This window comes from Lemur catta, chromosome 1 (assembly GCF_020740605.2).
Source record: "Lemur catta isolate mLemCat1 chromosome 1, mLemCat1.pri, whole genome shotgun sequence".
Taxonomy (NCBI): domain Eukaryota; kingdom Metazoa; phylum Chordata; class Mammalia; order Primates; family Lemuridae; genus Lemur; species Lemur catta.
This window is the reverse complement of record NC_059128.1, coordinates 243,906,896-243,919,197: the sequence shown is the minus strand read 5'-3', so window position 1 is coordinate 243,919,197 and position 12,302 is coordinate 243,906,896. Positions and strand designations below refer to the sequence as shown.

General features: G+C 31.9%; 1 protein-coding gene across 1 annotated transcript in view; it reads left to right on the top strand.

Annotated features, from left to right (window-relative positions):
* Window positions 1-5,631, top strand: part of EPHA6 (EPH receptor A6) — an 836,036-nt gene extending 830,405 nt beyond the window's left edge. Inside the window, exons 17-18 of the mRNA XM_045557615.1 lie at window positions 4,386-4,535; window positions 5,517-5,631. Of these exons, the coding sequence (XP_045413571.1) occupies window positions 4,386-4,535; window positions 5,517-5,631 (265 nt within the window). The remainder of the gene's footprint in view (window positions 1-4,385; window positions 4,536-5,516) is intronic.
* The last annotated feature ends 6,671 nt before the right edge of the window (window positions 5,632-12,302 follow it).

Here is a 12,302-nt window from a genome sequence, read left to right as displayed (position 1 = left end):
CCTTGACCTTCTGTTCTACAATATGTACTTTTTAAATGTGATCTGCAGGTTTTGCTGTAGACATTTCTCAGGCAGGCAGTACCCACTAATCACCAAATAGCAGAAATTTCTACATCCTCAGCAAATAGCAGACTAAATTTATCATTGTACATGTTTGATAAGAAAGGGCATTTATTGTTTATTAGGTAATATTCCAGAGAATTCATGTGAGGATGATGGTACCCAGCCCTCGAAGCCAGCAAATAGCAGCATTTTTCAACTTCGTTATTAGATAAGGTGAAAGAAAAGTTATTGCACAGTGGCTGTGAACAATGAGAGGACCCTGACCTTACTAAATCAACTGCCATTGCAGTCATATAGAGGCCAAAGAGTAAAAGAGGTGTGTAGAGAAAGGGAATTATAGTATTGAAACATTCTGGGAGCAAATAGTGGATGCTTTTCAACAGGGAAATAGGCCATTTAAGTCGTACAATATACAGAATGTCCTTCCATGACCTTTCTACACTAAGGACATAAAATTAGCAAATTACATGTCCACTCACCAATTACATGAAATTGTGAAAGCTCAAGAGTTATTCCGGTGTTATCTCAGGAAAGAGAAGTGGAAGTCATCTGACTATGTCTGTGCATTGAGAATGGTCTAAGACTATGACAGGAAAGTCATTTAAATAAATTCTTTTAATTTTGTTCACTTTCAACAAACTACTTTGACAAGTAATTAAAAGATATGAGAGCCACATTGTTTTGAAATAGGACATTCAATTTTCTAACATGTGTGGTTTTATTTATGTTAATAAGCAATCCCAGTATTGGGCATCTACCCAAAAGAACAAAAGTCATTCTATAAAAAAGACACCTGCACCTGAATGTTTATAGCAGCACAATTCACAATTGCAAAGATGTGGAAACAACCCAAATGCCCATCAATTCATGAATGGATTAGTAAAATGTGGTATATGTATACCATGGAGTATTACTCAGCTATAAGAAATAACGGTGATATGGAGTCCCTTTTCATCTCCTGGAGAGAGTTGGAACCCATTCTATTAAGTGAAGTATCCCAAGAATGGAAAAATAAGCACCACATGTACTCACCAGTAAATTGGTTTCCCTGATCATCACCTAAGTGCACATTTGGGAATAACACCAATTGGGTATCGGATAGAGGTGGGGGTGGGGGGAGGGGATGGGTGTATACCTACATGATGAGTGTGATGCACACTGTCTGGGGAATGGACACACTTGAAGCTCTGACTTGGGATGGGGAGGGCATGGGCAATATATATAACTTGAACTTTTGTACCCCCATAATAAGCTGAAATAAAAATATATAAAAATAAAAAAAATAAGCAACAAGGGTATCTTGGTCATTTTGATATTTAAACTTAGCAAAGTATAGCAGGCTTTCCCAAACTGTATGCCATAGAAACTGGTCAAATAATTCAGGAAAATAATGCAGAAGCTATTTTGAATTATCTTACATGTTTAAAATGCACATTAGAGTAGTGAATACTCTGAAAAATGCTACAATTAAAAAACTTCTTTGTTTGCCACAGAGACTTTTATTATTTTATTTTTACATATGAATTTTTATTTGATGATACTTATTAACATAAACACCCCTAGGAAACCTTGAAGAAGTATAGCAACAATTCATGTATTTGGTGGTAGATGCTATGATAGCTTTTTGACCTTAAACATGACTAATCTTTGTTTCAGATCAAATTATTAATCATTCTGATATTAATTAAAGTGGAACAGCCCACAATCAAATAGCATTCCAATATGTAGTATGGGAGAAAAGAATGTGGCTTAACACTCCTCAAACAGGAAATGTGATAATAGAATTGAGAGGTGGTAAAAAGGACAGAAGTCACTATTGAGGGTAACTACACTCAATAGGGATTAAAGTGTAATCATAAGATACATGCATTTAATTTATGCAAATTCCAATTATATATAAAGAGCAAAAGCCCCTGAATTTCCCTGTCATCCCTGTGCACCCCCACCTCCACCTTCAACTAGACCTCAGTTTAGAAAAAGGGAAGTCAACGTAGCAACTAAAGAAAAACCAAAGGAATGAATTCTAGGCCTTTAGCAGGAACTTTGTCCTGAATTCCAAGGGGCACCTCTGAGAGTCTTTGGGAGTTGTAACATATACAACTTGTGCTCCTGAAAGACTCAGGTCCTTTTAAAGGCAATTTTGATTGTTAAGGATTTTAAATTTTCACGTTAAGCATTAACCTTAGAACCTAACTCCCATTCCCATATACTTACATGTATGCCTTTCTGTTTCACAGTAGAGGAATTCTTACTTCATATGGTTTAATTATGTGTGCTCATATATTACCAGTTGCTAGTTAAAGCTGAAATAGTTTAAATGTGAATGATAAACACATTATGATGAAATATTCCAAATATGAATATTAAAAACTATGGCTCTACTTTAGCCTCTATGGATTCATTCATTCTTTAACTTTATAAATTTTTTAAAACAAAGTACATGAAAGTTGGACAAACTTCAATATTCTAATGAAAATAATTCAGTGATTAACTTCTAATAAAAATGCTTTTCAATACTTAGTACTAATTTGACTCAAACATTAAACATATTTTTTTAAAAGATTGTTACTGCTTTACCAATTAATATAAACTCTAGTTCTAAGAATTCTTAAGATGACATATTTATTACCCTAGAGGGCTAATAACACATCTATTAATATAAATGCACTTTTACTACTATTTTTTAAAACATGCAAAATATTTTTAATATAAATTTTGCATATTTTTATAAGCAAAATAATATAATTTATTGTCAAGATGGTTTAAATACACAATTTTGGGTTATTTTTACTATAATTTCTAAGGTTAATTCCATTTTTATTCCCTCTGACTTTAGCTATTTTATATTTATATAAAAACTATTTCTTATATATAGCATATAAATGTATATATGTATGTTAGCACACACACACACACAGACACACACATATATATATATACCCTAGCCTTTCAAAGTAATACCCTTATATTATTTTTATATTAAAACTACAAAAATATTTCCAACTGGAATGACCTTTTACATCAGATCTTAGAAACAAAAATAAAGATTGCTGTATCACTGCCTTTAAGACCCATCAATGGTGGATTCCTTTTCTTAACCCAACCTTACTTTGCTTTTGCTTTGTTTTGTGCCTCATTACTATCTGTGCTTTAGGCTACAGTACCCTATGCTTGTATGCATGAAAATCTTATTCATGCAACTAAACTCTATAATGGCAGAAATTACTTTTTAACAAATAGTAAATTCTCGCAGAATGTTTGAGAGTAAATAAATGGAGGCTTGACCAATGAATTCGCCATAAAAAGGGAGAAGAGCTATCCTAGCAAATATGGAAAAGGTAAAAGGACATGGAGAGCGGAAGGTCAGAAAGGGTAAGAGTGAATGGCCTCCCGCTAGTTACTCTCCTTGTAGGGATAAGGGATAAGCTATTGTGTTTCAAAACACAATTTTATGCAAGAGAAAAAAGTGGAAAAGGAGATAGTAATATCTGAGTCTTCTCAAGATCTATCAAGTCTAAGATCCAGTAGGAGCAAAAAGCAGAAAAAGACAAAAGAAACCAACAAATGTTTCACCAGATAAAACTGACTGATTTGATAAATAAATTTTTTAAAAGTGACTGACTTGAATAAGATGAAAAATCAGAGATTTTTTTATAAATGAAGGATAATATTAGATGGAGGATTAGAGGTTGAAGTCATTTTACATAAAAAGACACCTGCACCAAATATTTATCACAGCACAATTCGCAATTGCAAAGATGTGGAATCAACCTAAGTGCCCATCAATTCATGAATGGATAAAGAAAATGTGGTGTATATGTGTGCGCGTGTGTGTGGTTGTGTGTGTATCAGAGAGTACTACTCAGCCATAAAGAGAAATGAAATAATGTCTTTTGCAGCAACTTGGATGAAACTAGAGACCATTAACCTAAGTGTAGTATCTCAGGAATAGACAAACATCACGTGTATTCTCTAATATTTGGGAGCTAAACAGTGGACACACAGGCACTGACAGACGTAAAGGACAATGGAAACCAAGAAGTGGGGAAGGTGGGAGGGGTGTAAGGTACAAAAATTTACCTGTTGGGTACAATGAACACTATTCTGGTGATGGGCACACTAAAAGCCTCAACTTAAATATTATTCATGGTATCCATGTAATAAAATCATTTGTACCTCCTTAATATTTTGAAATTTAAAAATAATCTTAATAGTAAAAATCTGTCACAAAAAAGAGTATTATAAAAGGGAAAAAAATAGATAATTCTTGCTTTATCTGGCTTTTAAATGGTCTCTATGGGTTTTTTTTTTCTTCCTTACAGAATGCCAGAGTCTCCTGGTGAAGTTCCTGAATATCCTTTGTTTGTCACAGTTGGTGACTGGCTGGATTCTATAAAGATGGGGCAATATAAGAATAACTTCATGGCAGCAGGGTTTACAACTTTTGACCTAATTTCAAGAATGAGCATCGAGTAAGTAGTACTAGGTTTATTACTATAATTAGATGCTCTGCTCAGGGGATTATAAATTTAAATGCTATATCAAGCACACCTTTTTTTAAGCTAGTATATAATTTCCAGTCTTTCCTCACCATTTCTATCGTTCTAATGGAAGTTGGACATTACACATTTAGCTATTATTTTTGAAGGAATATATTTATTTGAAATAGCTATTTAAAATATTTTAAGTGCTTTCTAAAATGCCTATTACTCTTGTCCACATCATAGACTTTATATCCATGTAGTTTTACCTTGGCAAATTATTTATTATTCACATATACTAATGTTGCATAATCAATTCCTATTACCTTCATCAAATTAATGCAATATTATCATGTCATTTCAGTGCTCCTTTTGCATATTATAATGAGCAACCATTTTCCACTGTCTCAAAGATTATCCTTTGCCTAGGTGCAATAAAAATGCTCAACATGTGCTTAAAAGACTGGATACTAAAATGATTAGGTTGAGCTGAATTAAATTGCCACTGTTTGAAGATAGTAATGGCAATTTCATACTGTTCAACATAATGGCATTTTTTTAGATCATTGAAAGACTATGAGAAATCAAATGGAGTTCACATATACCTTCTATCCTACATACTCACCATTTTGCTAATACTGTTGTAAATTTATATAATTATCTTATATAGCCTTTAGGCCTATGAAATTTCTTAATATTACATAGATACCTGGATATGAAATTTTTCTTTGTATCATTAAATTTGAGATTAATTCAATGTATTCTATGGAGCCAGAGAGAAAAAAATAACAAACTCTTGCTGTTCATTTATATCTCTGCTTAACAATTAAGCTACACAATTTTTGACAAATGTGACATAGTACATATTTAATATATCTAAATATTCATTTTCTCTCTTGCATTTACCAGATCTAAATATTCATATTCTCTCTTTCTCTTTTTTCTGTTTCTCTTTCTCTTTCTCTCTCTCAGTGACATTAGAAGAATTGGAGTCATACTCATTGGACACCAGAGACGAATAGTCAGCAGCATACAGACTTTACGTTTACACATGATGCACATACAGGAGAAAGGATTTCACGTATGAAAGTACTACAAGCACCTGTGTTTTGTGCCTCAGCATTTCTAAAATGAAAGATATCCTTTCTACTACCCTCTCTTATTATTCTCCAAACATCACTTTACAAACTGCAGTCTTCTGTTCAGACTATAGGCACACACCTTATGTTTATGCTTCCAACCTGGATTTTAAAATCATGCTACATAAGTCCTCTCTGAATAACCTGCAGATAAAACCCTGGCCCACTGCAGATTACCACTACATAATGGTAAATAACTCAGCATGGATGTGTAACTTTGTATAGCAGTATATGGGAAGTGTTCACGGACTTAACCTAGAGGAATTTATGCAGGTGTGGGTTCTTTAATGATGTATTTAGAGTGTGATGGTAAAAGAGAAAGAAATAGTTGACCTTTCTTTCATGTTCTGTGATCAAGTAGCTTCCAAATTGACATAAATGTTGGTTTTTTAGGTAATTACATTCAACTCTATGGGTTGTATTATTACTTTATTTTTTAATTGTTTAACTGGTGGTGCCTGATATTGTAGAATTATTTGCAGAAATGACCAGTGATAACACATAGTGAATTTTTGTCAGATGTGACTGTAGTAAGAAGGGAGTTATTAGGGAGGGATAGGGAGAGAAATACTGTGCTTTTAAATCTTCTAAGCCTGGGTTTTTCAGTTTTTTAAATCAACTTTATAGCGTCCTACATATTTCATAGTAAGTGGTAGTTTAAAGGCTTTGCCCCTCTAATTTTTTACTAACTATAGTATATTTCTCTACTACCTTACAAAGAGCACCCCTGAAACAATCAAGAGTGAATTCATTGATCTAATGGCTTTTGTAGAGGGAAGCTTGGTATAAACCCATGACTGTTCTCTTGGTTCATCTTCACACGTTTGCAAAAGTAATTATCAAAGCCCTGAGAAAATTAGTCATTCTCAGTAGAATTGCTTTGAATAACATATATAAGTTTATACCCTTAGATTTAATGTAAAATGATTAATTAATTTAATTGAAACAGAATTTTATGGTATCTCTATGGTGGGCCAAGAAAAGAAACACATCTAGTGGATTGTCATTGGTACATTTTGCAAAGTGAATAATTCTTATGTTTTGTTTGAAAAAATAAGTTACATGAACATGCTGAGCTTTTTTTCCAATCCTTCTAAGAAATTAGTGTCAACCTGGGTCCATAATATAGTTTCATAAAATGTGAACACAGCTATGGTGTGTTGTCACAATCTTCTCAGAGGCTGCAAAAAAAGGCAAATATATTTTTCAGTGAATTAAGCTGAGTCAGCTTATCAAAACAATGCTATCTGATGTACAAATTCAATTATAAAATCAGCTGCTCCCTGTAAAGCTAAAAAGATGACTACTGTGCTAGGTGGAAGAGTAAGGAGAATGTATTAAGGGGAAAAAAAACACAGCAAGTTGTCTAAAGATGCTAATTTAATAAATCAGCTTTTGTTGGATCTCAGAGATAAAGGTGCCCTACCCACATTCTCAGATTTCTACCTAAATTACATTTTTTGGTGATAGTAATGTTCTTTCAGTTAAAGGAGTCTCACTTTTTCTTTTTTCCTTATTTTTAGATGTTGTTGGTTGTCCCATTATACTAGATCCCACTGCATATTTTCTTTTGCTGACTTATCTCCTGGTTTTTGCCTACCACAGCTTCTTAATTTTTCTTATTTCAAACAAAAGTATAGAGCTAAAAGGAAGAATCTGTAGAGTATTTATTACAATATACTAAAAAAGGAAAAAGTGGGAAATCCATCACTTTTTAAGTAAGTGTGTCAGAAATAGCTAGCAACATTTTTAAGCCATCAGTCTGCACGGTGGTGCATCACTCATAGACTATCTGCAGTTTGCTTGATACATTTACACAAATCTGGATACATTTAGAGGAAATATAAAATTTCCATATTACCTATCTTCAAATATATATTAAATAAGAACAGATGTAAAGCAGATTAAATTTATTAATCATATATTTATTTTTATAATATAAAAAAGGTATTTAGAAAAATAAGGAATAGAATAAAATGATCCTCCAGAGGACTCTGTCAACAACATCTGTATACCATGATGAAATAAATTCTATTAAAGTATTTAAACTTCTATGGGGTGGGAGTTCAGTGTTTGCAAGATTAAAGTTCTCTGGTAAGAACTTTTTTCTTAAAAAAGCCTATTCTATATCTGGTTAATGTGTTCTTTTTTTCTCTTCTCTAACATCTTCTTATGGTGTTATAAAACTACCTTTTCGCTTTGTCCCTCATCCCATAGCTCCTTCAAAATTTCTTTAAATTATATTTCTGTTTTTCAGAATCATAAGCATAATAATCTAAAGTGTAATTTTGAACCCCATAATGTTCACGGGAAGCTTGAAATATGTGTATAAAATTAAACAGAAATATTAAAATATAAGGATATTTATTTCTTTACTGCCTACCAATCGTGGACCCCATGATCCCAGGGGTATTATAATATCTAGGAATATTAACAGTTAAAATGCCAAATTTATTTGGAAATTTTACATGAAACATTTGAGATTTACTGGTGGCCATATTTAGTGATTAAACCATTTAATATGCAAAAGCATAAAACTTAATTATAAAAACAAAATAAGTAACTTCCATAAATCACAAGTCTTTAAGAGTTATCTTTGATAACTAAAACACACATATACGTTCAAGTACCTGCTTTATTTTAAATTTCTTAATCTATATACTATTGAGGGTTTTCTTTTAATCAGACAGTTAAAGAAACCATTTTTATTTTATTTTCTAGATATTCAATTTCTAGTCTATAATGAACTCAATATCTATAATATAAGGCATATTTGGAAAAGTGTAAACAACAATGTACAATCAAGGAGAGACATGAGGTGTTTAAATTATCAAACTAAAAAAGGTAATCAGAAATTGCAAAACTCTTGGCTTAACAAGAATCAAGAATTTCAGCACTTTTGCACTGAGTTATAACTATTGTTAATTAAATTATGCATGCTGTAATTTAAAAAAAGACATCTTCTTTCACTCTGCATTACTTTATAAAATCTATCCAACTATTACCTGAATAAAATTACCTTCCAGCTATAGCTTTATGGCCTATCTCAGACCATGAATGGAAAGTATATCCAAATCCAGTCCTTGAAAGGCAAAGTTTTTATAAAAGTTCTTCTGAAGAGATGGTGAAGAATGAATTATATAACATATCACCCAACCACATTTCCTAAAAATCTGTTTTGATGTCTTTCCCTACCACATTTCTACTCTGCAAGGCATCAGTCAAATCTCTCATCTCAAAATTTTCACCAGTGCTAGATCTCTTTTTTCTATTCCTTTATTAAATGTTCCAAATTTTCTTTCTCAGCTCTGTTTTTCTCTCTTTAATTCCCCCATCCTTTTTTTTTCCTTTCTCAGCTTCTATTAGTATCACCCCACTTATTTCTTATGCTCTGTCAGCATAAGAAAGGTAGCATAGCAAATCTGAAAGGATTTTATAGATCTCCTTAGAAAAGGCTGGCTGGGAGGGGTAGCAAAAATTATACTTTAATATTTTGGATCCTATAGCATAAATGAGAGCATTTGCTCTCACAAAGGGTATGTGTTCTGGGTTTTCCTTAACTGCAAACTAAGTACTTTGGAAAGTGATTTTGAAATAGATGATGATGATCCTTTTCTATAGCTTTAGCTAAGGAAATTTATTATATATTTAAAAGAAATTAGTATTTTAAGAATCAAAAACCGTTATTATGAAATCACAGTTGGTGTCCATGTCTTTATATAGCAAAGAGATTAGAAGCAGATGTATCTCTTCCTTTGGTATCATCACCTTAACTTTTCCAAGCTCATATTCCATGAAATAAAAGAGACTCGTATTACTTCACATTCAATTCAAAAATATTTAAATGATTTTTATATGAAGATTCCAAAAGTTAGAGGGGTACCCTGAGTAAAATTGAGGGTATTCTTCCATCAAGACACCAGGCACTAACGACATCTTACTTTTGGTTTTCATGATTAACACTTTCAACAATTCTTTAATTTTTATAATGTTCATCAAAGGCAGTGTAAACTTTATTTAGTTCAGTTTAACAAATACCTATGTAGCGTCTCCTATCAATGTATGCATAAAATTTTTATCACAAAAATAAGTTTGCCTCTACTGTCCTAGCCTTTTAAACTTAAAATTTTGAGGTTTATTTGATGTTTGCTATGGTTACCATGTTATTAGGGGTTAGCTCTTTCCATAGAATATAAATAAATAGATAGATAGATACACAGACATATAGATAGATAGGAACTTGTTCAGTGTGCATTGGATTTGCAATTCCCTACAGAAAGAAATATTTTGGACCTCAAATTCCCATAGAATTTTTCCCAAATACCCCATACTCTGGGTTCTCTAAGACAGTTTTTTTTTTTTAAATTTCAAAATATTAAGTGAGTACAAGTGTTTTTGTTACATGGATGAATGTATAAGAAGTCAGGGCTTTTAGTGTACCCCTCACCAGGATAGTATACCTGAATGTTTATCAAGCACAATTCACAATTGAAAAGATATGGAATCAACCTAAGTGCCCAACAATTGATGAGTGTATAAAACAATGTGCTGTGTATATACCAAGGAGAACTACTCAGCCATAAAAAAACTGAAATAATGTCTTTTACAGCAACTTGGATGGAACTGGAGACCATCATCCTAAGTGAAGTATCTCAGGAAAAGAAAAACACCATGTTCTCACTAATAACTGGGAGCTAAGTGATGGGCACACATGGGCACAAAGTGGTATCACAGACAGCTTCTCTTATTACAGTTGATCCTCATCAGGAGTCACAGATTTTTTTTTGTCCAGTGGCAAACCTTTCAATTCATATGTGAACTTACAACCTCAAAGGTACCTCCAATTAAAAAACATTAGCCCTTTTCCAAAAATAATTCTGGAGTAATCTCTTGACTAAGCTAATTCACTGGTCCTAGTAAATGTAATAATAAGTATAAAATGCAATAGTTGTATAAAATCCTTTCAAACTCCATTCATTTAACAAGGAAAACAGATGATGACCCTATCTGACATATTACTAAGGGAAATAATGGAAAAGAAACATCTTATATTGCATAAGTAAATACCCCATCTCTGTCTTACTGGTCTCTTAAAAAAACAAGTATTGGGCAGGTGTTTCAAAGATGTCTTAGGATAAATATTAAATTTTTTTGTTATAAAGGGATGTCACATAATGTAATAATATATGTTTTCTAGGAAAAAAAGGTAAAAAAATCCAGAAGAACACACAGGTCATCAAAATGTAGTTTTAACTAATCTTTTTCTGACTAATAATTAGATTCATGTTAATAATGAATTTATACAAAATTCATAAAAAAGAATATATATACACATCTTAATTGAAAGGCTCGGTTCCCTGCTTTTAATTCGAAAGTGTTTTTGTTTGGTTGACATTTGCTATTTTGAGATTTTAAGATACATTTTAAAATTTATGTTTAGCTTTAAACTTTAAAGTTTATATTTAGTTTAATCAGTATTGATTCCACATTAATGTATTTAAAAATGAAACAACAATGAAAACTTTTTAATTACTAAGGGAGGCAAACAGTACTAAATGAATAAACTTCACCTTTTAAAAAGGAATTTGTACAATGTACACTACTCTGGTGACGAGTACACCGAAAGCCCTGACTTATGCATTATGCAATTCATCCATATAACAAAAAACACTTGTACCCCCTAAATCTATTGAAATAAAAAAAGGCAAATCTGTCAACTACAAAGTTTATGTATCTCTTAGTGACATCAAGTCACCTCTATTCTATTATATTTTTTCACTTTCCCAGGGAAAGCAAAGTTTCCTTTTAAACAAAACAAAAGATGGTTCTTGCTTGAATTTTCATACTGGTTAATCATAGTACCAAATCTCTACGTCATTAAGAGAGTTTTTGATTTGTTTCATTATAGAGAAAATCTCAAAGAAGATTCCCACTACCTTTAGAAATAACTAATTCATCCTTAAGAATGATAAAGGCATTAAAAAAATTACCAGACATATGAGGATAAAAGATAGCTCAGATCTTAAGTGTAATATAAAGATGTGGTTTCTACTTTTGATGAGAAAATAAAGTTTAAATCAACAACACAATTTTCCAGGAGTTCTAAATTAGAAAAGTATAGAAATTAATGAAAATCTTCTCTCAAGTAAAACTCTGTTCCTATCTGTATTTCTCCACTATTTATAACCTCTAACTCTCTTTCATTAGTCATAATAAACTCACTTTTGGTTAGGTAATACATTATCAACTCAAATATAAATCAGAACAACTGAGATAGAGTGTTCTACAAAATAATAAAGGGAGGAAAATCTTACTTCAGGATTCCTATTTAGTTAGTATGTCTCCATATTATTATCCCTCCTTGAAATGAGAACTATCTTTATCCCAAAATAATACATTATCACTAAGAAAACTCCAAGGACATAAGAATCACCATTTTTCATATCACTGATTCAAATTTTATATTTAGGCTTTAGGAACCGAAGATAGATAACTTTGTTTTCATGTGTAACTACAAGCTTACGTGACAAGCAATATTGATGTGAACATTTCTATACAAGTTTTTCCACATTTATAGATCATCATCCTTAGAACAGTCTTAATTTGCCTTTGTTCTAGA